General features: G+C 40.7%; 1 protein-coding gene across 3 annotated transcripts in view; it reads left to right on the forward strand.

The window, feature by feature from the left end:
- The first annotated feature begins 13,630 nt into the window (after window positions 1-13,630).
- The window catches only part of lima1a (LIM domain and actin binding 1a), a 28,253-nt gene continuing 14,076 nt past the window's right edge, over window positions 13,631-27,807 (forward strand). Inside the window, exons 1-4 of one of the 3 annotated variants that reach the window (XM_026154178.2) lie at window positions 13,631-13,787; window positions 20,629-20,815; window positions 22,994-23,039; window positions 27,317-27,736. In XM_026154178.2, the coding sequence (XP_026009963.2) occupies window positions 20,691-20,815; window positions 22,994-23,039; window positions 27,317-27,736 (591 nt within the window). In that variant the 5' untranslated portion in view covers window positions 13,631-13,787; window positions 20,629-20,690. Of the gene's footprint in view, window positions 13,788-17,988; window positions 18,240-20,628; window positions 20,816-22,993; window positions 23,040-27,316; window positions 27,737-27,807 lie in introns of those variants that run through there. The other 2 variants (XM_026154179.2, XM_080294754.1) reach the window with 2 other exon arrangements.

A 27,807-nucleotide genomic window follows, 5' to 3' on the forward strand; every position in this document is an offset into this window, starting at 1 on the left:
AAAGGACCACAGAAAAGATTAGTGGATGTATTAATGGAGGACATACAAAGGGTTGGTGTGACAGAAGAGGATGCTAGTAATAGGATGAGATGGAGGCAGATGAGCGGCTACTGTGAATCTTAAAGCAAGAAGCCAAAAAAAGAAGATATGTAATGAGACTCTTTGGTATGTTCTGTAGTGGTCTCAAATAACTGAGTTTAGATTTCACTCAAAGTCCTTCTAGAAGCCAATCCAATCTGATTGTAAAAATTCAAGGAGCGTTTGCTGACTCTTTGCTCATACATGACTGTATTTACTTAATAGATGCTATTAATCTTAGGCTCTCTTCCACAGTGTGTTTTTGTCCTGTCTTCCTCCCCTCACTCCAACTGGTCTCGGCAGATGTCTGTGCCGAAGGTTTCTTCTTATTAAAAGGGAGTTTTTCCTTCTTACTGTTGCCAAAGCGGTTGCTCATAGAGGGTCATATGTGTTTTTGGGTTTTCTCTGTGTTATTCTATTCTATTCTATTCTATTCTATTCTATTCTATTCTATTCTATTCTATTCTATTCTATTCTATTCTATTCTATTCTATTCCACAGCATGTGTTTATCAGCAAGTCAGTAGCATGAAGCATGTATGAATGAACAGGTGGCACCAAAGAGCATGCTGTTCACTCCAGGCTCAGGTAGCTCGCACGGCCTCTGATCAGGTCAAAACAGGCCACAATACAACAGAGGCACGTAGGACACCCTGAATTACTGATCTGAAATACATACTCAGCACTTAGTGTTAAAAGCTTGCCATATATGCTTCAGCTGCTACACACACAGATGCACACACAGTCATTAGCTGTTTATCATTAATATATATTTGAACATTTTTATGATTTAGAATAAAATAAATGAGAGGTAAAGCCACAGGTAAAAATGACAGAATTACATAATATTATAATGCATGTATTGCATTACCTTATTATATTACAGATGCTGAAATAAAATATCTATTTCTCTTTGCTGAAAAAAAGAAGAGTTTGCGTAAACCTGTTGGTATGAGCCGTCTCTCTAGAACCAAATAGTAGAGGCGCATTTTAGCGTTTCAGGAGGTACTAACAAATATACAGTATATACATATTCATAGTACTTCTCTGTGTTTGGATAAAATGTCATTATATACAATGACACACATGCAGCCTCAAAAAATGCTGACTGAGCACTCCTCTGGCACTGACCGCTTCTTGGAAAATTTCATATTTCAAAAGACGTGTGTGTGTGTGTGTGTGTGTGTGTGTGTGTGTGTGTGTGTGTGTGTGTGTGTGTGTGTGTGTGTGTGTGTGCGCGTGCGGGTGCGTGTGTTTCATTTGACATTTTATTCTAATGCATTATACAATATCATATTTTTACTGCATACACACAATTAAAATATCATGTGTTGCAATCATGCTCCCTCCCATTCTTCTCCACTCAGACGATTGTTGCCCAAACTGAGAACCCCTGAAATGACCTGAGGACATGACGGGTGTGTTGTTCAAAGACACAGCGCTTAGTAATCAAATCAGATTTGAAGGTATTACAGCTGCAGTAAGATAAGCAGGAGGCAAACTCCTTTGCAATATGTACTCTGTTCCTTTTCTGTATTATTACTGATAGATATTAATGTAATCACAAGAAGATCAAAGGCACAAAGGATGTAATGTTTGATAGTGATACGCTCAGTACTGCAATCCAGGAATTTCTAAATAGGAAGTTTCTGTCGCATTTCTTTAAGTGCTCATTTATTTATCGAACCTGTACCTTTCCTCTGCAGCTCCTGCTTTACATTCCCACAGTGAAGCTAATGTACAGTTCATCGGATTAACATTCCTTCCTCATCCTCCACTGAAAAAAGAGATCACATGCCCACTGACCCTGCAACAGTGAATGCAACTGTATGTACCCCTACTACACTCTGTTCTCCAGCGCTCTCATGAAAGCACTGCGCTGGGGAAGAGATGAGATTGTCACTCATGTACAATGGGCATTTGTTTAGTTACCGCGGCCATCACCGTCCTCTGTCAAATGCTTCCAGCTGACTGCATGTGAGGATGCTTTTGGCACCGTAATATGACAGCCCTTAATTGGAATATTCATCATATTCATTCAGCTTCTGCTAATGAGGAAGAGAAAGAGTCCGACTGTGGCAAAGCTGAGTTTGGAAGCGTGAGAGATGGAGAAGAGGAAGGAGTTTAAAGTAAAGTATTTATCAGGTCCAGTCCAGTACAATGAATATGGCTATGACTGCTTGCCTAGCTGCCTGTGATCCAAATCCTTAATCCGAAGCTTAAGTCATAAACGTGGAGGCAGTCGTATAGGTGAACAAACCAGTGAGGAGGAGCCTGGTCCAGCAAAGGATCACACAAGGTTAGAACTAAACTAAAAACAAGCAACACAAATGAACTGAGAGAAAAAATCATGAACTAAGAAAATACACAATGAAAACGTTAAATAAAAGAAAAAAGAAAAATACACTGCAAGCAAATAAACATAAATATGTACTTGGGGAAAGACTTGTGTTAAATAACAAGCTCATACTGCAAGTGGGAGGTGGACTGATTGGCTGATTGAACCCACTTATGATACAAAAAAAGGAAAAGAAAAAAAGGCATTGGCAATAACGAATAGCTACAAAAGCTTACAAAAATAATCATCCTTCCAAAAAAAAAAAATCCAATTCAGGGTCACCAGCAGGGCGTTGGAACCAGCTGACACGTGAGAAGCAAGGTACATGTAAACTACACGTCCTAGCACAGTGGGAGGATACCAGAATATCTCCAGGCATGGATAGAACATGTAAATGCCACACAAATGCCTTCTTGCTGTGAGGCACCAGTGCTAACCACTCCACCACTGTGTCAGTCCAAAGGAAACAACTTCAGCAATGAACACAACACAAATGCCCAAATACTAAAAGATCTTACTAAGGTCATGTCTATCCACTCATTCGTCGTCTAAAAAGCCCAATACTCTGATGTTTTTCAATCCATAAAATCAAAAATCAGTTTTAGATTGAAAACTCCGGGAGCGTTTTTAGTTTGGACAGATAGAAACGTCTGCAAATTATGACACAGGCTCAGACTGAGAACTGCAGAATGACTCCTGTCCAAACTCATAAACAAATGTTTTTGGGTTACATACCTCCAGCATCTCCCCATTAAGAGCAAGGTGTCCTTTGGTGCCAGTTTTCCGACTGATGGCCACAACCAGCAGAGAGGTAAGAGGCTTACAAAAACCACATTAGAAGTTTAGAGGACAGATTTCTCTAAACTTCAGTTTCAAGTTTGCCAAACTGGTTTGCATCCCATGGGATCTTTGTGTTTCTGAACTTTGGCTGTTTTTGGTAACTCGATGTTTAGGTTTAGGTAAAGATTGTGGTAAAATGGGTTACTACACAATAGCCCCGAACTTGCAGCCTGAATCAACATGGTATCACAAAACAGTGATTTTCTAATAAGCAGGACACTGTATCTGTAGCTACAGGATAAACACCAGATTTCTAATGAGGTGAAAAAGCTGGTGATGTGCATTCATTCACTACCCTGCTAATTTCTAGTTTCTGTTTCTTTGCAGCAGCTTAGTTAAATACCATTTACTTCTTATTCATTCCATCAGCATTCATGGAGTGGTTATGATGGTAATTCAAATTGTTGTGGAAATCTTTCTTGGTAAAGGAATATCTGAAATAAGAACCTGTAATGTACCATGTTGAATCAGGGGTTAACTAAACAACAGGAAAGCGGCAAAGCTTGTGACAAAAGTCCACAATAACAGTTTAAATTAACTGTGTGGGGTCACAGAGATAAAGAGCCCCATAGCTAACAAGGTGACAAAGGGGGGCAGACGAGAGTCCAAACAGTCCAAAATCCACAGGGATTTGATAAAAAGCAGTAGGACACGGGCAGTAGGTCAGCCAAAAAAGATTCAAAGTATCAGCAGGAAACTGTTGGTACAAAAAGGATCACGGCTGTTTACTAGGTGAGTAATAATGTTCTGTTCCAGAAGTCAGAATTTCCCAGTCAAAATTTTCAACTTCCTTAAGTTCAACTTCTGCTCTGTAAAGTGAAGTCAGCTCCACCAACCCTAACTTTGCAATCCAAGATGGAGGTGGCAGATGTTTGACCAGGTTCTATCCATGAACGTGCTGCAGCAATGTTTCAAAGAGCAGAAAAACAAGCATCGTGCTGTATTTCTGGCAATGCATGAATTGGTCTAGCTTGTCAAGGAGAGAAACATAACCTGTTTTTCCTTTCTTTTCCAACTTTACCACTGAAATGTGCCCAAGTGTTGTCACCTCCAGCTCTGATGTCATGTGAGGTAAATGTAATTGATGTGACAAAGTTGTTGGTGGGAAACAGCAACAAAGGCAGGAAGAACAACCAAGAATAAAGCGACTCATTTAAAATGTAAGAGAAGAGGAAATAATTATTTGGAGACAGTCTGGGTCTGTCCCACCGCTAACATAGACTCGACTGATTCATCATTCCCGAACTCTTGACTGTTTTCTGGAACAAAGCAAAGGCCTTCATCCTTGTGCAAGCATGGATAATGAAGGACAGGTACTGCAGGACATCTAAGGCTAAAATGTGCAGGAGTTAAACAACCGATTGCACAGGAGTGGTAAGCAGTGACAAAGCCTTCTGAATGTGTGCTAAACTGCTCATCTGAAGAACTCATTCGTACAGATGCAGCCAAACACAATAGCCAGTTCAAGGAAGACACATGCTACTGTGTAAACACTAACCGAGATGAGGGGGAAGAGAGTAAAACAAAGACATGGGGGCAGGCAGTAAAAACAAAAACCGTAACAGTGAGGGGGATGGTATCTGTGAAAAAAAAATAGACTGAAGGAGAAATAGTTTTTGTCCTTTGAACAGTTCAGTTTCGGATGTTAGGAATTCATGCTGCAATAACAGTTTGTGCGCACGAGGATTTCCTTCTGTTTACATAAGTATTTCTGCTCATGTGAGCCAACAATTTCTTCATAATTCATCATTCTCCAGCAGACAAACCTTGAATCTGTGAAAGCGGTCAAAGTACAGAGCTCACTACTTCTGTTAAAGTAAGCCGCTGATAAAATTCTTCTGTTGAGCATGTCTTTATCTGTGCCCAGATCTTCGTCTGAGTTCTGATGTCTTCATACTTTTATTGTATCCATTATCTAATTTACAACCTTTACAGGTACAGTGTAATTATTTACTTAGGTGAGATCATTTTTTGTCTCATGCTTTTGCATCAAATCACAATAACAGTGGGTTCAAGGGGGTAAATCCCCTGCCATAATACAGAGGAACCCCCAACAATCAGAGAACCCCCTATGAGCAAAAATTCCCTTTTAATGGAAAGAAACTTCCAGCAGAATCAAGCTCAGCTAGTCAGCTATCCTCTGTGACTGGTTGGGGGTGAGGGGAAGAAACACTATGCATCATGGGAACCCTCCAGCAACTTATGCCTCTTGCACCGTCACTCATGTGTGAATTATGTTTCTGCTGGAAATCTACTTTATAAGAAATGTAACTACAAGTTAGGTTGACCCACTGCACAATGAGAAAATGAGTTTCTGGTTATGATGTAAGTTAGGATTAAGATGTCCCGCAGTAATCTAAATCAAGCTTCAGAGAGGATTCACGGTCGCCTGATCCAGCCTTAGCTATATGCTTTATCAAAAAGTGAAGTTTTGAACATGCTCTTAAAAGCAGAGAGGGTGTCTGTCACCTGAACCCAAACTTGAAGTTTATTCCATAACAGAGGGGCCTGAAAGGGGCCTGAAAGCTACCGATAGTGAAGTACTCTATTCAGGTGATATGGTACTGTAACATCTTTAAGATAAGATGGGGCCTGATTATTCAGGACGTTGTTGTCATGGTCCTGGGTCGTGTGACCCAGTGTGTTATGCTTAACCTATTTTGATGTTTATTGTTTGCTTAGGTTCTTTAAGGTAGTCCAGCCCTTTTTGTAATTATGTTACCCTTGCATTACGTCTCCCTTGCCCTTCGTGTGTTTATGTCTGTGTGTCTTGTACTGTCAAGTTCATGCTGTCAGTTATGTCACCTCCCCCTGTACTACGTCTCCCCGGTTCATGTCTCATGTTTCCTGTTTTACTTTGAAGGCTTGCATTCACTGTCTGTGTATTCAGCTCACTCCTCCTGTCCTGTCGTTAAGTTCATGTGTGTCAGCTGCGTTCCCATGTGTGGCCACTTCCCCTGATCATCCCTCATGTGTATTTAGTCTCTGTGTTTCTTACAGTCTGTGTCGCGTCGTCTGTGTTATCTCCCCTACCCCTTGTCATAGTTTCCCAGCCTTAACTAGTCCTAGTTTGTACTTTGTTTAGCCATAGTTTTCCCAGTCTATGTTCAGGTTTTCCCTCAGTTGCTTTGCTGCCTTGTTCCTTAAGTTTTCGGCCCTAAATAAAGGCTCGCCTTCTGTTAAGTCCGGTTTTTGTGTCCTCACCTCTGTTTGCTCTTGGGTCCTCCACTCACTCCACATGGTCTGCCCCGGTGGCCCGTGACAGTTGTAAAATTCTGGATATAAGAGGAGAGTTCGCCAGTTTGCGAAAAATACACACTTTCTCTTAGTCCCTGTCAGTGATGTTGCTGCAGCATTTAGGATCAACTGAAGGCTTTTCAAGGAGTTTTTAGGACAGCTTGAATTCTTCTAGTCCAGCCTAGAAGTAATAAATGAATGAACTAGTTTTTCAGCATCACTCTGAGGCAGGATGTTTCTAATTTAGAGATATTGCACAAATGCAAGAAAGCAGTCCTACATATGTGTTTAATATGCAAAACTCCAACATTCCAACATTCGTGTTACTGGAGAACAAGGTGATGCCAGCCATCTGGTTAGATATCCTGTTTTATGGATCCTAACATTTGTGAGTATGGCACATTTAACCCGAGCAGCACAACCTGTTGTCAAGGGCAACAAGACAGCATATAAAAGGTATTAAAACAAACAAACAAAAGTTACATTTCACTTCAAGCTACGGTATAAGCTAAATCTGCCACCATGTTTTCACTCACAGCTCGTCACATACTGACACGTGGTCAGGAGCCCCATTTTAAGACAAAGTGTAGCCACTTAAGCATCAGCTTTCCCCCACTTATTTGTTAATCCACCCCTTCTGTTGCTGGTTGTTTAGATCAGCCATTAAATTAGGTGTTGAATGCTGAGAGTTGTTGATGGGATAGGAGGTGAGGAGCTGAGAGTGAGAATGGGTTGGATCTGTGTGACATTTGGACAGACATCACCTTGAAACTTTAAACCGACCTCAAAACGTGGACATCTTAGCCTGAGCATACACAAAATGTGATCGATCGGGTGTTTATGCTTGATTTGATTTCATCATTTCTCTTACAAACAGTACACCAAGTGCGTCATTGTCAATAAAAACTATGTGTTCTGTTCTGTTTGTGTCTGTGTCTCAAATCAAGCATGCGTTGAACCAACAAGTAGTGACGTTTCTGTGTTTTTAGATTATTTAACCCCTTCTGCCCCAGAGGCCTCTGTCCTGGGTTCAGGCTATGTGCCATGACGACAGACTTAAATGGATAAATCATGTTGTGTTTCACTTATGTTTCATTAAAGATCTTGCAGGTGCAGTAACATCAACGTCCATTCACTCAGAGTTGTAAAGAGGATAGATGTAAAACTGTCAATATCTGCTTTTCAGATTCTACCCTGGACTGGTGAACAGGATTACACGTCTCTGCTCCAGATGTGAGAAAGTTTCTTTGGTGGGAACGTCAAAACAATAGCCTTGGACTTTAAGAGTTAAACTGGAGTTTGGGTCTGTCATCTCACCCACGCTAGTGCTGGACTCCCTCACCTTTGTCCCATAGATAGTGTTAATTTTTAAAGACCCTCTTACCTTTGTCCCATTAACCTTCATCCCACTTTTGCCTCCCACAGTTTTATCTTCTTTTTTTTGGCTATAGGGAAAAAAAACCCTGTGATGGATTGGTGACCTGTTCAGGGTGCACTTCACCTCTCACCCAGTGGGATGGGCTCCAGCTCTGTTTAACAATTATTGGTAAGGGCACAGGCAGAGCAGCTGATTTTACAAAGAAATAAAAAACTATACTGAAGGAGAATATGAAGATGTTAGGTGAACAATACAGAGTAAAAAGCGACACTGGAAGCAACACAGCTGCACAGGTGAAACTAATGAACATGAGAAAACCATCAGGAAATCACAGTAGTGAGAAGACAAAGGCAGAAACTCAAAAAAAGGAAGATGGACAAAGAGAAGCAAAACCCAAAATAAAACTGTCAGAATTAATACTTCATTTGGACACATTGCAAAAGAAGATATACAGTAAAACAAGAGATTCTGCTGAGGCAGGTAAACCAAAGCTAAACTCTTTAATCAATAACTGGAGATTAGAGTGTCATTGTGCAAATGTTGGGTCATCTGCAGAGATTTCTGGGGAAGACTTCAAGGAGTGGATATCTGCATCCAATAGCAACTACAATATTTGTTTTATCTTTACCATGATTTAAATCTTAAATTCCAAGGACATTTATTAGAAAACATCATTTTAAGATTTCATTCTAGCTAGCTTGCAGGCTATGAAGTTCACAAGAGAAACAGAGTGTGGAAAAAAACACAACTAAAGAAAACAGTGGATGTGATCCTGTCTGCTTTTATCACAGAAGTTTAGTTGATTATCTGGCGAGGACTGAATGGCCAGGCGTGGTGTGGTGCAGATGGTGTACTAAATGATGACCCAGAGGTTTGCAAGTGTGCTGAAACTGGAGAGGGTCATGTCTTTGGGGATCTACACACAAACAAAGGCAAGTAAACACAGAGAGGGAGCTGGGTAAAAAGACTCACAAAGCACAGCTGGGCCACAGTGTAGGCATGCATGAGGCAGATAAGGAAACAATAAGAAGCGTCATTATCTCAAAAACTATCCCAGCTCTTTATAAATACCTTAAAAGCTGCTGTTATCAGTATGGATCCCCAATAAACCTTAGCCCTGTGTACTCATAATGCCTCCAATATTAAGCGTAACTCCTTGTGATAGAATTCTAAAGCGTTCCCAGAAATATGATGTTTTCTAGGAATTTCCCCATAATGTTACGACTAGATCTTGGCAAAGATGTTATTTACGAAAGTCCTTTAGCCTTAAAAGATATCCTAAGGAAAAAAACAATGTTGGGAGCACAGAGGACTTTTATGAGGTACTGAAACTCACCAGTATGATGCTCTGCCACATTTTCTCTCCAAATGAGGAAATAGAAAATACATATTCTGCATAATTCAGTTAATTCTTCTTGTTTAATGAGACAATGAAAGTGCATCACCATGAAAAAAGTCTGTCAGTTGCCTTTATATAGCACAGTGAGTCTGTTTAACTATTTTCTTCTAAAGTCTGTGGCTGATAAACTCGTGTAAAGTGGACTTACTGACCTATTATTTGATCGTGTGGTTTAGAGGCGGCCGATTGATACAAATATTGAACAGCATTGGTATTCGTATCGGACCAATACTAGTGCGATATGATAGATACTTTATTTCTATCCTCTAACTTCAGTGCACAGCCCGCTGAATTGTGTTGAATAAATTACTATTTTTAGAAATGAGAAAATAAAACGGTTAAGGTTCAAAATTTTGCTTTGGTGACTATTACTACCATCTTTTTATCCAAATTAATTGTGCACAGGAAACCGTCTGGTAATAATCATTTAAAGACATTTAACGATATGGAGCAATTTGATATAATTTTCTAGAAGCCTCAAATTGCGGAAGCTTTTACCAAACCACAAAGAACAACTAACAAAGGCAAAACGAAAATTAGGAGGAAATGGTAAATATTTAAAAACAGAGGAGGGTTGTGAAGTTGGAGAGTCTCTGTGCGCTCTGCTGGACCTCAGCCCTGAAATCAAAGGCTGTTTGACAAACTAGCAAAATGACATTTCTCCGGAATGGCGCTGCATCCATCCTTGGATGAGGCGCTCAGAGATTTACTTCCATAACGTGTTTAATCTTAATCAGGACGACCGTCGCTTTTCTGTTCAAGGTCACTGCTAAGCTCCTTTTTACAGCGCCCCCTGCTGTGTGGATGCCAGTGTCAACAATTCATTTACATCAGCTGTATTTACGTCACGGATAGCGCGCGCGCGCGCACACACACACACACACACACACACACACACACACACACACACACACACACACACACACACACACCGCCAAATGTCAAGCAGCAGGTCCAAATGTAACTTTCTTATTCGCTTCAGAAATGTTTTCACCAAAATGACGTTTTTGTGTTTGTTTTTATTACTTTGAGTGAAATCCTGCTGAACAGAGCTTCATCCACAGATGATATTCCTTCATGTTTTGTTTTGTTTAATTTGTGTGCCTCATTATTGTTATTATTATTATTGCCTGCATGCTATAACACTACCCTATACGTGTAAGAATGGTACATTTGACGCTCTCACATCCGCGTCCTTCCACATTCCCAAACATTTTTCCTCTTGTCTATTTGCAGCTATATCCCAGCTGCAACTAGAACATAGCTTTGTCTGTTAGATTCGCTGCTCAGAGAACCTCAGTTATTTTAAATTAGAGACAAGATTCAAGAGATGAAGAAGAGATTTGAGAACATGAGGACTTTTGTCCTTACTGGACCATGCAGACAGGAAGAGATGATGTGGAGCAAACTCAGACTGAGGCTACTGCAATCTTCAGTATGCGGCCTAACAACAGCAGTTCAGAGGCTACAGTGAATTTGAAGGCGAGGATAAGACTTGCCATTAGTCAGCTTCAAAGACACATCAGCAGCCAGCAATGGGACAAATATGGATGTCAACAAATGGTGAAACTGAACAGTCATCTGGAAAATCCCTGGAGATGTTCCTGGATCTAAATTCTACCTTAAATCCAGTCAGAAGAAGAAAAGAAAGAGATGAACTATACACTAAGGATGAAGAAGTAAGGATCAGTAGTGATCAGAAACTTAGCTTCCTTGTTTTAGTGTTTTTATGACTTTTTTTCTTCTTTTTTTCTTATTTTATGAGAAAAAAAACGAAACAAAAAATGCTTTTGTTCATAAATAGGCTGTAATACCAGTAAATGTCAAATATGAACCATATATGGCGTCAGTAGTTCTTGGAATTGGGATAAACATCTGCTAAAGATTTCCAAATACATTTTTTGGCTTCATTGATTAAAAAAAACAAAAAACACCAGACACTCGACACTGGCTGACACCCAAATATGAACACCACATGGGTGTTACACATTCACATGCAACAGCTGGTAACTCTAAGTGCTCTGCAGCTAAAGAGGTAGCTGAAGCAACAGAGGCTTTTAAACCTTATCTTACAATATCTGATGTTTACAAGAGGAGTTGTGATTCATTAAATAAATAATAAGATATAAAACTAAGCTAAACAACTAAAAATGGGTTCAGAAAGAGGTCAAAACACACAAGGTGAGCCACGTGTCTGCCACATACAGTGTCCAGACTAATGGGGAGGCTAAAGGTAAACGTTTAACAAGAAGAAAGTATCTAACAAGGGCAAGTGTGTGGTCATTTCATCTCAACAAATGAGCGAAAAACAAATAAAACCTAATCCAAACCCAATGTCGAGACGCTGCCAAGGACACTTTGTGCAGCACAGCCCACAGTCAGGAATCCATCGCAGGCTGCTGTGAATCAAATCATGCAACACACTGACTTTCTGTACATGCTAGCCACAGCCTCTGCACCCTGGAACAAAGGCGAACACCAAAACTTTAAATTAAAGCCATATGTAGATTCCACCCATGATTCCCTCCAATCACAGCCAAGGTGGAGCTACAACCCAACCCCCGCCGACGAGGTCATCAGCGACAAATGACTCAGCTTTCTTTTCTTCCTCATTCACATGTTGATGGGGGCTGGATGTCTGTCCTTCGTTTCTTGTGATGGAAACACTGTTCTGTACTTGAATGTTTAATAAAATGAGACATCCTTGTTTCAGAGATGTCATTTTAAAGCGATATCAGCTAAAGATGAAGTGTGACACAGCAACATCACCTATCCATTGTTTGCTGCTCATTTTCTGTGGACCTCTGCCTCTCCTCCTTCACTACATCCATAAATCTTCTCTGTGGTTTTCCTCTTTTCCTCCTGCCTGGCAGCTCCATATTAAACATCCTTTGTCTAATATGTCCACTCTGAAGGGGTTTGTTTACCCGTACTCATTAACATTGTGACTGGGATGTATTTACCCAGTGTTTTTGTCACATCATAGATTCATCATCCTGCTGTCCTCATTCCTACCAGGGTGCCAGACAGGGAAAGGTGAGCCACACCGTACTGACTATGGCATTTAAACGGGTAGGGAGGAAGGGAGGGGGATGATGAAAATAAAGGGATGATGGGATCAAAGGATCAGGCACAACAGGTGGTAGGACACCGCCTCTAGAAATTACTTCGTTAGCAAAAGCACACATTGATTCAAGCCTTCTGAGAAACGGCTCCAGGAGTTGTACTCAGGCTTCAGATGTGGTTTAAGTGCCAAAGTAGCTACAGGAAGTCTATTCTTTATCAAAGAATAGCAAGTCTACATTAGCATTCCTGATCAGTTTTTCACATGAAGAAAGGCCAAGGTGTTGCTGACACCATTCAAAGTGGCCAAGTGAGAGCCATGAGCTGAAGTAGGGCTCTTCAGGCACAAACTCAACCTCTTTAGCGTTAGAGAGAAAGATCCTTATATCCAACTTAGTTTATTTTAAGTTTTTTTGACATAGTGTTGTTTGTTTGTTGACATCCTCTCACAGTTCACTGAGAACCCCACACGTCTCCTTCCAACACAAATAGAACACAAAGAGTCCCTAAAAGACCCATTTGATCTGGTTCTTAACTTATTTGCAGCTAATTGTGCTGATTGTTTTTATTGCATCGTGTGGAGATTAGTAGTAAAACTTTCTGATTAAAAATAGTTGGCTTTCCATTTATAATTGGCCAGAAACTGTTGGACGGTCTGCTTGTCTGTTCATTTGAAAGTGTTCCTGCATACCTGTGTCACTGTGAATGCTCAATGTGTGAATGTACCAGAACAAACAGACTAAAAATAGCCGCGGACAGTAGAGCTTCTGAAGTCACACTTATATAAGTATGTAGGTAGGTTGCCAGGTATGTGGAATGACACAGCCATGCAGGCCATTCATGGTCTAAGGTGGAAATAGCTCGAAGTGTGTAATAGTGGTTTTCGTGTGCCATCTAGTGGCGAAGTAGGAACATTGCATAAATAATTAACATTACTGCCACCTGCTGGGCTAAACTATAAGTTTCGTGTTGTGATGATTAAAAAGAGAACTTTATTTTGAAAAGAATCACACAAACGACACTTCAGGTAGTGAACAAGGTAAACAAAGAAAGAAAAAGAAAAAGAAGAAGGCGCCTTTGTTCAAGTCTGCTGCTCATTTGAGGTATTAACAAGTTATGTTAATATTGTCTTTACATTAAGAGAGGTGTTGTGACTTAATTTAATCTTCTAAAAGTATTACAGCTACTGACTGTGTTCTTATTTTTCTTGCTATATTGTATATTTATTTATTTATCTTTCTGGTAATAACTTGTATTATTATTATTATTATTATAACCTCAGAACAGTTTGATCCAGATATCAGTCCGCTGTCTGGCGGAACGATACTATTCAGCCAATTAGCGCGGATGAAAACTGGGTTAATTGAAGCTTTGTTGCGCCTTTTGTGAAATGTGAGCGGTCCCTGAGGCTCAGGTGAGAGTGAGTTCCTGAAAAGAGTTCCCGTAGAATCTCAGGTGAGTGTGAGAAATTACAAAGAGAAAAAAAAAATAGTGCAGACGAAGCAAATGAGTCAGCAGGAAACGTGCGTAAACAGGACTGAAACACCGAGCTGCTTCATGTCCAGACAGACCTGTGAGTCAGTTTTCACCTGAGCTGTACCTGTTTCAAGGTCCTGGGAAGACAACCTGTCTTACCTAAGCTAACCAGCTGGTGTTGTGGGAAATGTTAGGTCGGGTCGACCAGGAGATTGGCTTATGTGGTTCTGCTGGATGTGAACCATATCCATAGCTCCTCGTGACACCAGGACACGTGACAGTGGAATTTAAAAATATTCTAGCTTCTGTATTCTTAATGATAACTATCAGTTAATGATGATAATGAGATAAAAACACACATTCAGGATTTTTAAAATTGTGTGTCCTCCTTTTCATGTCAAATTGTCTTAAATCAGCTTCACCTGTCCAGTTAAAAATTAATAAACTCAAAAGAGCGATAGCAACACAAAACATTATTTCAGAGGTGATAAAATAAACTCAGAATAAACAAATCTATGGAAACAGATTTGTATCATATGAAATTGATATTAACATAAGATTTTGTGACAATCTGATTGCACCCAAACAGGGTTTTGTAAAGATGTTTCCTAATGTTTGGACTATAAAACAATGATCAATGTGATAAAGAACACAGTTTTTTTTTTTGGAATAATAAACTGAAGCGAACATGTGGAAAATATTTCAGTTAGCTCGAATGTGGCGCAATTACAAAGCGCTGTCAGTTTGGTTTGATTTCTCGGCATAAATTGCATAAAAGGATATTTTCAGTCTCTACAAAGTTCCTCCAGAGCCAGTGAAACATCAGGCTGCTGTTTATGGTTTTTCTCATGTCATGAAAAAGGTTGTTTTAATGTGTAACATCTACTCGACTGTGGGGAGGGCTGCACCAGCAACCTTTTGTAAAGAAATAAAATCAACACTGAGCAGAATTGAGTTCAGGGTACTGGTGCAGACTTCACAGCAGTCCCAGTTTCTCATGTGACCCTGTGGGGAAAAATTGCCCTGCTAAGTCCTATTGAGGCTGTAGATATTATAACATGATGGGAAGGGGAGGTTTCTTCCTCCCTGAATGCAGCAATCTGAATAAAGCAGTAGTGACAGGAGGCTCATCGATGATCAGATCATCAGGATAAATGACAAACTGAAGCTGGATCAGACAGGATCCTCATCTGGGAGGACGTCTGTGTCTTGTGACGCGTTTAAACTGGTTTCTGATTAATAAAAGACGGCAGTCATCTTTTCTCTTTCCTAATGACACGCTGAGTCACAACACAGACGCTGATCTGTGCGATGGTTTCATATCTGAAGAGGAGTGTGTGTCTGCTGACACTGTGACATTTCTGTGATTGCGTCTGTGCTCAGTGAGGTAAAGGTATCGAGCGTTACTGAGCACAGACAGACTTAAATCTGCTCTGTGGGTCTGCTGTTGATAATTAGAGAGGCATTTTATCAGAAATGGCAATACGGTCCATGATGTTGTCTTTGGATCTCTTGTCTTGTCTGGCAAATGATTCAGAGTTTTAAGAACAATGTCTTTACGTAATTTTGTGTCGCATTAGTCTTACAAAATCTTTTATTGTGGAAAAACTTGTCAAAATTTTCTGGTATTAGCCAGGAGAAACAGTGCAGTTTCACTACAACGATTTGTGTTTGGGCATGAATTTTTCACTTTTTTTTTTTTCCTCACCTGGACGAGATATTTCTTCTGTCTGCTCCCATATGTACTGCATCATACCCATGTACACAAAGTTCATAATTTTCACTGTTAAATGATGAAAAAGTCTACATTTAGAGGTTGGAGAGATATGTTGTGATGCAAAAAGTGCAATGTTTTTTCATGACTCTTCAATGTTTTGCATTGACGCTGGGATGGAAGAAAACATCAGTTTACGATGAGGTGTGTGGTTTTTGTGGTAAGATCCCAAAGACTGTCACTCTTTGTTTGCATGACCCTTCCAAGTTTACAACATCGAGTGGGAGTGACTTAACAAAGTCTGCAATGATTCAGGCTTAGTAACCTCACTGCAGGTGAGCCACGTGTTCTTTCCCGTATGGACGTTTTGGAAGTTTTTAAAAAGTGCTTTGATGTAATTTTATTTTTGTTGTTTAAATTATTACACCTTTCTTCTTAGCTCAGCTTCAGCTACTTCTGTCTAAAGCTTTCATCTCCCGGCCTTTCCCACATTTTCTTTGCTGACCTCTTTCTTTGAATAAGTACCTGCGCTTCCTCATTCTACCGCCAGGTCTTCTAGTCCTTTCGTCTTTCCAGTTTCTTGTCCGTATAATGTGATGTAAAGAAGTATCTAGGCAACTTGATAACCGAATACAGCATTGCAGGGAAGCCATAAAAATGGGTTAATTTTTAATTACCAGTTTGCCAGCAGCACAAACACCAGTTGCATGGGCATGTGTTAGTAATAATAAAGACTAAATGCTTTTCTTTTTAGCCCACATTTACCAAGAGCAGGGCTCCTCAACGTTTTGAGGACAGAGTAGCAATTTAAATACCCAACTTATGCATCATTTCTGTGTTGTGGTTGCTTTGCAGTTGTGATTTTGTGTGTGTGTGTGTGTGTGTGCATGTTTACAGTCTTATACCATTAGTGAGGTTTCATTTCTTCACAGCAGCTGTGTTTGTCAGTGTTGGGAAAGTTTAGTGAGTTACTGTAAGTAGAACAAGCTGGAGAGAAATGGATCTGTGGCTCTGCTCTGAGCTTCCTGGTGACGAAAATTAAAAGTGGTAAATGATTGAATACACTCGAGGGCCTTCATTCGCCTGCAGGCTGGAGTTTATTTAGAGGTAAAATAGGAAAACTGACAGCGATCAATTGTTCTAAACGGATTTTGTTGAAGTGAGACTTCCCTGAAATAACTTCCTTATCTTCTTGTTTCATTGTTAGTGCTGTGAATTGAAAATGAAAGTTTGCGTGCATGTTAAAGTCATTATTATTCTATTGTTTTCTGTCTCAGCAGGTGAAAATCAAAGTAGCTTTGTAACCTTTTGAATTTCTCTAGAATCGTACATGCAGGAGTTGTTGGGAATTTCTAAGGTAAGACAAAGTCAGACCCACATCCGTCATGTGTTTGGGATTAGCCCCACTGTTAGGAAGTGACACTGATGGAGCTGGAAGTCTTTAGGGACACCACGAGGATGAAGTTTAATCATCCCAGAGGGCCTCTGTGTAATGTTCTACTCCCTAATAGGTCTCCTAATCACGTTTTTCAAACAAAGCTGGAAAACATTAGTTTAAAGGATGTCATGAATTCAGTGGAAATGTAAAGTAACGTGACAATCTTTGTTTATTGATCAATGCTCAGACAAAAATAAGTCTCGATGAACTTTTTGTTGTAAACTTTAGAGAAGAAACAGATTATAAATTGGTTTACAATTGCAGATTAATCCATAATGAAAATGGTCGTCCAGTAATGGTTCCAATATACACCAAGTGTGTCAAAAAATTAACCCCTGCTGCAAAAAAAGCAGTTGCAATCACCAATGGCAACAGTCTCCCTTAGTATTACCAAAACCCTAAAATATTAAAAAAACCATGTAGAGGAAGATGAAGAGCCCAAAGTCTTCACTCATTCAGGCTCCCTGAATCTAAAGTTCTTTAAACCATCCTCTAGACCCGAAATTGCAGTTCCTCAAACGGCCACCAGAGGCTGGCTGCAGAAGTGAGTCAGCTTCCACAGACTGCTGTGTTAAAACCTCCAGATCTACAGAAGGAAGATTAAAGGCGTCTTCTGCCTTTTCCAGCCTCACTGCTGCTCTGTGCACAGCTCCTGTTTGTGTTCAAGCTTTAGTTATTTGTTATTGGTGTTGCTGCTTGGACTGACAGCTGGATGCAGACGCAGATCGTTTTCTTCCCAAACAACATTTCTACTCATGTTAGTTTGTTTTTCTTTCTCCTTTTCGTTTTATTATTTTGATGCATCTCTTCCTTTTTTTCATTCCATACTCCTTTTCCTCCTCGGTGAAGTCAGCGAGTAATGTGAATGAGTCACATCCTCTAATGTCTTGACCTTGTGAGAAAGTGGGCAGCCAGGAGTCACTCAGATTCCAGGAATCCAGTGTGGGAATCCCCCCCCTCCTCCTCCCCCTCCTCCCTCTAGCTTGTCTGCCTTGTCGTTCGACCCACAGCCTTGCTGGTTTCACATACCTTCAGTTTGCTTTATACTGCCATTGACACAGTGCTGTTGATCAGCAGGGGAGGGGAAGCTCATACCTGCCAGGTGGAAGTGAATCTTGCTTCTTATTGGCTGAGAGGAGTTAAATAGGAGTGGTTAGTCTCCTCCTACTTCCCTTTCTTTTCAAAAGCACGAATGAAAGCAGCTGGGAAGTGAAAAGAGAAGGAAATTTTCAAGCAGTGGGCTTCTGAAACAGCTGAGTCAAAACGCAGACAGTCACAGGTTGGTGGTTTTATTTTAAAACTTTTTTTGTTCTGAAGTTTTCTACAATTTCAGTGATTAGGAAGGAAAATGGCAGATTAAACTGCGTCAACTTTCTGTATCAAATTTAAAGGCGAGCATCACTGTGGTCTTTGTACTTGTGAAGTTTAAGGTCAGACATCTGGCCCCCCTCTTATTTTCACCTCAGTTTAACTCTGTTCTTTTTTTTGTTCTCAACTGTTTTTATTGCTAAAGTTCAGCTTTGCATGGGCCGCCTCTGTTTTACAAGCTGCTTTGTTTGTCATCTGGCAGCAGCAGTGGTGACCTGAAACGCTCTGGAGTCGCTATCGCCCCTCATTTGTATTTTAGCAGGGAGCGCCGTGATCACATGACGTGACTGCAGCATCAGGCTAGACTAAATCCAGTGGTTTAACATTTGACTGTTATCACCTCAGTAGGGTGACGGGATGCTGCTTTTGGACTGTTTTGTTGGGTGTCTTTGAGTTTTCGAGTCACTGCTGGGCGAAACATGACATTTAAAGACATCATAATAAGGTCGACCCTGTTATTGTTGGGTCTACATTACAGTATAAAGCACCTTGAGGTGACTGTTGTTGTGATTTAGTGCTGTATAAATAAAATTGAATTAAATCAGGTTGATAGTCGCCCTCACTTTTCTGACTTTTTAATGTAGTGCTGTGGAATTGTTTCAGTGTATTCATTCAGAAGTCTAAATCGCCTCACACCAGACTGTGTCAAGGTTAGATCAGAGAATTATAATCAAAGTTACTGGAAATTCACTTAATCATCAATATTTTTTTTTCTTTTGTCAGTTTAATAAAGCTCTTTTTTTTTTTTTTTTTTTTTTTTTTTTTCATTACTGTTATTTTAATATTGACCAAAATCAATGTGATTGGTGGGTTTTTGCCATATTTAAGCTGCCCTACATTTATTCATTTCATTTCTGTGACATTTTTTTTTTATTTTGGTTTAATTATTAATCTAATTATTTGTTAATATTAGCATAAGATCTGAATCATTGAATCATTAAATGTAGGAAAGTTCTTAGTTTATAATGACTGGGGAAATGAAACAAGTGATTCTAAATAAGAAGCAACAGGTGACTCATGTTTTGGTAATGATGTCACAAGTTTGATGGTTTGAACCTGAATGGGTTTTTGGATGATTGGAAACGATGCACGCTGTATCAGTATTATGGGATGGGCCAGGCATGACCCAAGCAGTCACTGCTGAATTCCGACAGGTTTTTAAGTCTAAGCTGATTTGGGAATGAAAATAATAATTACCCACATCCCATTGTTGCATCTTGGAGCACCTGCACCAGTTGTAGCAGCAGGAGGACAGTGATGGAGTCGCACTAACTCCTGTCTTCACTTATATAAATGCGTCTACAACTGAAAAGGGCCTTCAGTTTTCTTTCACTTGGAACTTGTAAAACAAATTTGGTATGAACATCTCGTGAATTTATGTATTTATACTGGTTCATAATGTGGTTTCAGGCAGGTTGTTTGTGTCTGTCTGTAAAGGTGGTACCATTTACCTCTAATTTCTTTTATAGTGAGTTGAGCCTAGTGTCCCTTAGTGTTTATATACAAATCCCAGGTTTCTTTGGGTGTTGCTTAACAGTTCCAGTTACACTCAACAGTGTTGCAGTAATGCACAAACCTTTCCTAATGTGGCAACATCCCACTATAGTCCACCTGTTGAGTGATGTAGAGACCCCCAAGGGGGCTGCGTCACCAGTCTCATTCTTTCATTCATCCAGAGCATGGATAGCTCTCTCGGATGACTGTTATTAGCGGTGAGGTGCTGTTACGGCTGCATGCAGTCACATGCCCACGGCCTTCAGGCTGTGATGTTGCAGAAGAGGCAAGCAGGTATAGACGTGTGTGTCTGTGTTTCCTGTGAAAGGGAGAGTGTGTACAAGAGGGTTTTTTTTTTTTTTTTTTTTTTTTTTTTTTTTTTTTTTTTGTCTGCTGGTAGTCGCCCCTGGCGTTCAGTCAGAGCAGGGAACAGATGGTCAATGGCTGTGTGACGCGGTCTATTGACTTTCTGACTCAGATGCAGAGGCCGCTCCGTGCTGCAGTGGTAACATGGACCAGCTGTGCAGTGTGACAAAATGTATTGATTCTGTGTGAAGTTTTACACATGAACAAACTGCTTCCCTTGATATAAAAGCCTGTATTTAAATGCTCAGACCCAGACTGTTTTTAGCACCATGAGATGAGTGTCATACCTGTCATTTGAATGCACAGGAAGGGTGTTCCTCTGAGCTTGATTTAGAGTGGCGAAAGGAAGCAAAGCTGGCACCAGACGACGCGCTCGTTTGCCTTAGCTCAGTGTTTAATTGGCTGAAGGTGCTCCTTCTATTTGTGTCCCCTCCTCTCAGAGGTACGACTTGTGTTCCTGGAAAGCTGACAGGCAGACCGATCACTCAGACCTACAGCAAACATGGCCTCCGTTGCACCGTTCAGCCGCAGGCAGTGGGCATCCCAGTCGCTCAGGGTCACCGCCAAAGAGCTGTCAATCGTCTCTGCCCGGGGTAAAAACACCGCCATCGCAGAGCGCTTCTCCAAGTAAGTCCAACCTTAAGTTTAATAATTTACCAGCAGCCACTCAGCAGATCTGTCTTGACTTTTTACACTTCAGAGTTTTCTGCTCTCGTCATGAGCACAAATTAGGTCATAGGTTTCCTCTCAACGTTTTCTTGCCATTCAGCTTTTCTCAGTTTCCCGTTTTCTTGAAAGATGTGACTATCACATTGTCGACCTTTTACGAATTGCTCCAGTTTCACTCATCCTGTCTGGTTTTCAGACTTTACAGAGTAAAACAGGATCAGATCCTTTATGGAGGCCCCTCACCATTCGGGGCATCCCCCTTTACCGCATATCAAGTGACTAACTTGGAAAATGAGACAATGCACGGTAGTTGATCAACTTGACCACTAGGTGATAGTAGTAGTCTGTCAGTTGGTGGGGAATATGCAGGTTTTTGTGTTTTTCTTCCTGATTAACATTAATTGTGTATTTAACACTTATCCTTACTATGCACAAAAACAAACTTTTAAGCCATTGAACTCTGCAGCCCTCTCACATCTAAAGACAGGAGACCTTGCAGGGTCACTCTTTACGACAACCTCCTGAGATGGTTTTCCATCATGCTGCTGGTGTAAATTTACATGAAGAAAACTGCTGATCAGCTGAAATGGGAGAAGCTTTTGGTTAGAGCTGCCCTTTGTGTGTGCAGTGGGTCAAAAGAAAAAGAAGACACTGTAGACACAGATCAGATAAGGAAGTGAGTGCATTTACCAGTTGTTGACAATCTTCATGCGAATGAACTTCACTATTTGCAAGAGCCATGACGACAAAAATGAACATAATCAGGGGTTGGCAGGTAAATGAAACCTGAAATCTGCTCTGCAGCAGGCGGAGGAGACCCACTTGGGAATAAGTCCGACCACCTGCCTCGATTTGAAAGCAAAAGTTCATATTACATGAGCTATCATATTATCTTGGCAGCTGGAAATGAAGAATGTCATCCAAATTAAGTCTATGGTGGCATTATCATTTCTCCATAAATGTTTGCAGTGTCTCATTTTTTTTTCCTTACCAAGTAGGAGTGGAAAAAACAAACAAACCCACATAACCAGCAATGTAAAATCTAGTATTTAGGTTCTGTTAGCAAAACTTAAATATTCAGTGCAAGACTCAAGAGTCGGTCTTTAAAGCTGGCTGTTGTCCTCATTGATTAGATACAATGTCTCTTTTTGCTGTTGGCTCTGTGCAGAAACAGCCACATCTGGCTTATTAGTGTTAATGTTTCCTCAGCACAGCTGAGAGGCTTTGAGCCAAACTTAATTTGGACTCACTGTCCCAAACATGATTTTTGTCTCCGGGTAGAAACACCTGTGAAGGACAGCAGTGGTTCAGCTACGAACTGGCCGTGTTTGTTGTCAGTTTGGGGCTAAAATGTGTGGTGCAGCCAGTCTGAGGCTGAAGATCTGAAGCGTTGAACAATAAAAAGTGTCGACTGTGGAGAATTTTGTATTTTTCATACCACAGTTATTCATATTTGATGTTTTATTTGAACTTCAGCGAAATCCGCTGCCACTGTTTTCCCTGTTCTTGCCTGCTTGTCAACAAATCAACTTTCTCCTGACACACACAAGAAATGAGAAATTAAGCAGAACGAGTCACTTGTTAAAACTTGTAAACCTCTCAGCAGCAGACACATTAATATAAGACAGATTAAGGACCATAATTCCCTTTGTTTAACAGGGCAAATGATGAGAAGATGAAAATGATTAGTTTCACTAATTGTGTGATGATGTTTGCTCTGTTGAAAGGATTAGTTGTGGGTTATTAATTGATGGCTTATATTAATGTATACAAGTCACATACTTTTTGCTGCCATCCAGACTTGTAAATTCCTGCTGGTTATCTCAGAAACAAAACAGGAAATGAATCTTCAATCAATTAAAATACTTTATCTTAAATAAAACCTGGCCAATAAAATCTGTTTCACTCTGAAACAATGAATCCACTCCCTCTGTGTACTTTTTGCAAGACGACACGTGATGATGTTTTTCCAAACAGTTTTACTTTAACACATTAACTAATTTATTGTTTTTGGAGAGAAGCGGGAACATTTATTTATTTTTCTAACGAATTTCCTGGGAAGCGGTTCTGCTTCTTCCTCACTGGGCCTCATCGTCTCAGTTATTGTTTATCTGAAGCAGTTTTTGTCCTCCACAGGTACCAGATGGCAGCAGAAGAGGGCAGCATAGAGAAGAAGAAAACGGTGCGTACATTCAAATTCACTCCTGTATGTCTGTGACGATTCGTTGCTTCCCAGCGGTGGAAGAAGTGTTTTCTATCATGGCCTCAATACTTGGCCTCAAGTTAAATTTCAGAATTAAAAACAAAGTGCTTCACCCTCTCCACCCTAGTAGTCCCTGCACCAGAACCACCAGTATCTATCATTAAAACACAGCCTGCTGCCATGTTTAGACCTGCTAATTAATGCTGCTGCTGCCGTTAACACAGACGCACAGAAGTCGAACTCCATTCAGTGAGTCCTGTATCCCAAACGTGCCACATTTTTTAATCTGAAAAGCTTCAACACTTTCTATTTTTAATTCACAGAGGGGAAAACTTCACCCATCAGCAGCATCTCATTCCCTATATTCATACGAGTATAAACTACTGCGTAGACCCACATGCTCTGCTGCATCATTTCTTAACATTTTCCCAAAAACTATGTGGACATGCACAGACCAAACTCTCGTTCTCTCTCAGAATTTGGAGTTCAGTGACCTCACTTGCTCTTTGTTTACTCCGTTTCTGTGTGGAAATCTCGACTGTAGTAATGTGACTCATTCTGAAAGCTGATTAAAAGCCTTATTAAGGGAACTCCAGCTGTCAGCTAATAACAGAGCAGTTGAAAGGATAATATTTGGCCTTTCAAATGCAGTGTTAAAATATAAACCCTAAACTGCTCTCAGTCTGGCGGAGACTCAAATAACTGCTTGGAGACGATAATCTTGGAAACATCTCCAGCATGCAGCAAGCTCCAGCAGTGAAATTATTCTGTTATCGCTTTGGGCATCAGCTGTTCTGCTGCACTGATAACAAGGAGCCTCCGTCACACCTGGTCAGCGTGGTGACTCGGGCCCTTTCCACACACGGGAAGCCTTTTCTACACTTTTGACCCCTTTGTTTCTTTTAAGTCATTGAAAATGAAGTAAAAAGTAAAAACCTTCTAAGTAACTCTGACATTTTTTGTTCTTGCAGCATCAGAGGTGTATGTCTCTTTAGTGTAAGGGCATTTTCTGTAGTGGTGGATGTGAACCAAATATTGTTTCTGTTAATCTTATTATCTGCAGTTTGTACATGCTTTCTCACAAACGCACACGTGTTGTTGTTGTTGTAGTAGTAGCACCACACTGCCTGTCCAAACATCACTCACTTCTTCCCCTCTCAGCTGTCTTAGTTGGCCTGATAATATTTTCTTGCTCAGCTTTGATGCTGCTGTCGTCATGATTTGTCACTATGTAAAGAAAATAGAATTAAACTAGGCTTCTGATTGGCCAACATTTCTGTAGAGTTGGTTAAATCATCACCTGTTGCTTTGTAATTTTTGTTTAGATGTGGATGGAGCTATTTTTCACAATGTATCCTTGTAGGTGGGATGTTTTTTTAGAAAGTAAAGTGGAAAACACAGATGTAACTGTGGACGTAGCTTCAGGTTAAACGGGCGGCTTTATACGCCGGTCACTCTTTGCTTTGAGTTTACTTCTTAACCAAATTAAAGGCTCATTAAATATCAAATCAGAGCCACTTTTTACAGCAGGTCTCAGTTACTGTGTATATCATGTGGGTTAGTTCTGCAAGACTTTGGTTTGAGCTACCTGGTCTTTTTTTTTTTCTGTTTTTGTTTTAAAGTTCTTGTAAACAGTATCAGAAAAGTGGATCCAACTACATGGTCACTATGTTAGGGCCACGACTGTGAAACTGCTTTATAACTACGTGCAACCAGAGGATTTATATAAGCAAAGTTTTCTTGTTGATCCTCATCAATACAAAGAAAACTCTGCTGCCTCTAAAACCTTAGACCCTCCTGTGCGATGAGGTCCAGAGAAGTGATCAGTCCGTAGGTGGTGGGTTTTGCTGATCTCCTCTCTCACACCTTCCTAACCCTGAAAACTTGAGCTTAAACCTGAAGTTGCCTTGTAAAGCCCAAACCCCGCCCCCTCTCCCTGGTATTTTCTACCAGGTTGCAAAACATCTCATCATTAAAGACAATCTTGCATTCCTTCCCCACGTCAAACTTCTCAGGGTGTCAAATCTGTTGTTGTTGTTCGTGTAAATGCTGAATGGCAGTTCTGTCGAATTTCTCTGGCAATCCCTCATTTCCTGAGAGGAAGACTGGAGCTAAAGGTGTTCCTATCAAATCCAATCTCTAAACTAAACATCAGATGTAGATACCAGCCCGGGAGGCTTATCAGGAGATTGGTATTTATCCAGGTTCAGGCTCTGTGCAGTTCTTTGTGAGAGTTTTTATTTTTTAAGGTTTCCACCTCCCTCCCCTTTACCTTTTTCACATTTCCTGTCTTTATTTTCCCTCCTTTCCCTCATCGACTGTCTGTTTCTGATTTTCTCTCCCTCCTTCCTTACCTCCCCGCCCCCTCACCCTTCGCCCCCTTCACTCCCTCTCCTTCCTTCCCTCCTTCCTTTCCTCTGTGTCATAGAAAGGGGGGGGTGGGCTAGTTGCTTCATTCTGCTTCATTCTGATCACTTCTCAAGCCTCTCACATCTGGGACAGCCTGTAGCACTTCCAGCCGGTCAGCAGACACCAGCACACACACACTTTCACAGCATTTTCAACCGGACAGCCAGGTCGTCTGCCTCACACTCAGGTTTTTGACACACACACACACACAAAAGGAAAAAAGTTTTTCTAGCTTTCTTTTCAGCTCCAGGTTTATAGATGCGCATGCAGAGCAACTCACGGCTCTTTTGTCTTTCATACAGGACTTCCTGTTTCCTTTTCATGTCTTTTCCTTTTGTTACCTAGCTCAGACTGTGCACACTCTGCTTGCAAGAACGCGAACATGTAGTTTAATGTCAGTGCAGATGCTGTTTGATTTAGTTTAAATGTTTTTAGCGTCATTCAGAAATCGGAGAGTCAAAGTGGCGTGTGTCCAGCATTGATGGAATTTATTGACTAAACTAAAAACAGACTGAGAGCAGCTAGCATCCCTCAGTGGGAGTCTCCTCTGCCAGAGCCTCAGAAATTGTGAGTCATCATAGTTTGTTGTGTGATTGTTTGTGTGGTTGGCAGTAAAAATGAGGGTTATCTTCTCTGTGGTCTCTGCTGTGTTTGAATTCTTCACCCAGCAACCTTTTCATCTCATTGCATCTGCACGATACACAAAACTAGAGCTGGTTAACTCTCAAAGTTAACCAGCAAGGCATGGATGGGAGGTTTTGTGAAATGTATGCATGCAGACTTTAATTAGATTGCATTGTAATGTTTTGCAGTGAACCATGGAGTATTAAGATTTCCTGCTGCAGAAGCCTGAAGGCAGATACTTGGTGCCCAAAGTGACGATAAAAACATCTGAAATGACAGATAAGAGCTGGACTAACTCGTGTTTAGAACAACCGTCATAGATAAACGAGGCATCTGAGTCATAAATGACCAAAACAACAGAAAGTCCAGCAGAGTGTGTGCAGGACATGTTTTACAGTTCTCCGGGTCAGTCCCAGGTTCTTGTAGTTCTTGTATCTCTTCATTCTCGTGCATTAAAGTCCAGCTCATTGGGTGATTTATTTACTGAGTGGAAACATTTTTACTGCTAATTCATTTTTAAGCAGACACTCAACAGGTTTTCTGATTCAAGATTCTTAACATATAGAGTCTATATTTGTTTTTGTGACATTTTTCAGTAAATAATATAAATTAATAGACTTTTTATGCTTAAATCAGTTTTTTAGGCTCTTGTGACCTGGAGGCTTAAAGCCAAACTCGTCAGGTGATTTAACAGTTGATTAATTTGCACAAACATCAGACGTATTCTAGCGTGTACTCCCTCTAAAAATGTGATGCTACACTTGTTTTGAATGGTTATCTGGACAAAAATTACACTTGAAGCTTACCATCAGATGACTTTTTTTTCCCCAGGACTTTCTTACAATAACAGAAAACTGCACTTGCACTGCAGCGCATTACAGACTTGTGCATCTGACCCACATCGAGTTGTCTTTTCAGATATGAATCTTTTCTTGTTTCCTGACACACAAACAAAATATGACAGCAGAAAGGTTTTGGATGTATAATCAGAAATGCTCTGTATTGTTTGGAAATATGTTTCAGTCTTTGCATATCCAATATTTTTATGTCCATATCTTGTTTTGTTTTTTGAGGATGGGAGGAAAATGAACCTAGATGGTGTTAATTAAATTGACATTGCGATAAAGAGTCTTAAGATTTATTGAAACTAACAGTTATAAAACTGTTTCACCTTTGATGCTACAGAGGTAAAAAATTTAACCGAGTGACTGTTTCCTGTTCAGGTTGTGGAAGCTCTACCCTCGACACTGTGTGGCGGGAACCTGAGTGCTTTAAAGAAACGCTGGGAGCAGCAGCAACAGCAGGAACCGCCGTCCATCCAGAGATCCCAATCTCAGGCCCCTCTGACTCCAGTCAGCACGTTACCAGGCTCCAGATCGGCACCTTCATCCCAAATCAAGCTTCAGCAAGACTCCCTAAAAACTACAGTACTCTCACAGGACCAGGATACAGAGATCCAGGTTCACAGAGTAACCAGAGAGACCAGCCAGGACATGACGGACATGGAGGCGAAGCCCAGCAGAGATTCAGAGGAGCAGGAGGGAGCGGCGGCATCGGCAGCTGAAGTGCCCGAGTGCGAGAAGCCCAGCATCCCCCTCAACAGCCTCAAGATGATGTTCGAGAAAGGAGAAAGCCCAGAAAAGGCAAGTACTGCTTCTCTGTGAGTTTGTCCTCATTTCAACTTTTAGGCGTTTCTGTTTCAGTGAAATATATT

Source organism: Astatotilapia calliptera, chromosome 20 (assembly GCF_964374335.1).
Source record: "Astatotilapia calliptera chromosome 20, fAstCal68.1, whole genome shotgun sequence".
Taxonomy (NCBI): Eukaryota; Metazoa; Chordata; class Actinopteri; order Cichliformes; family Cichlidae; genus Astatotilapia; species Astatotilapia calliptera.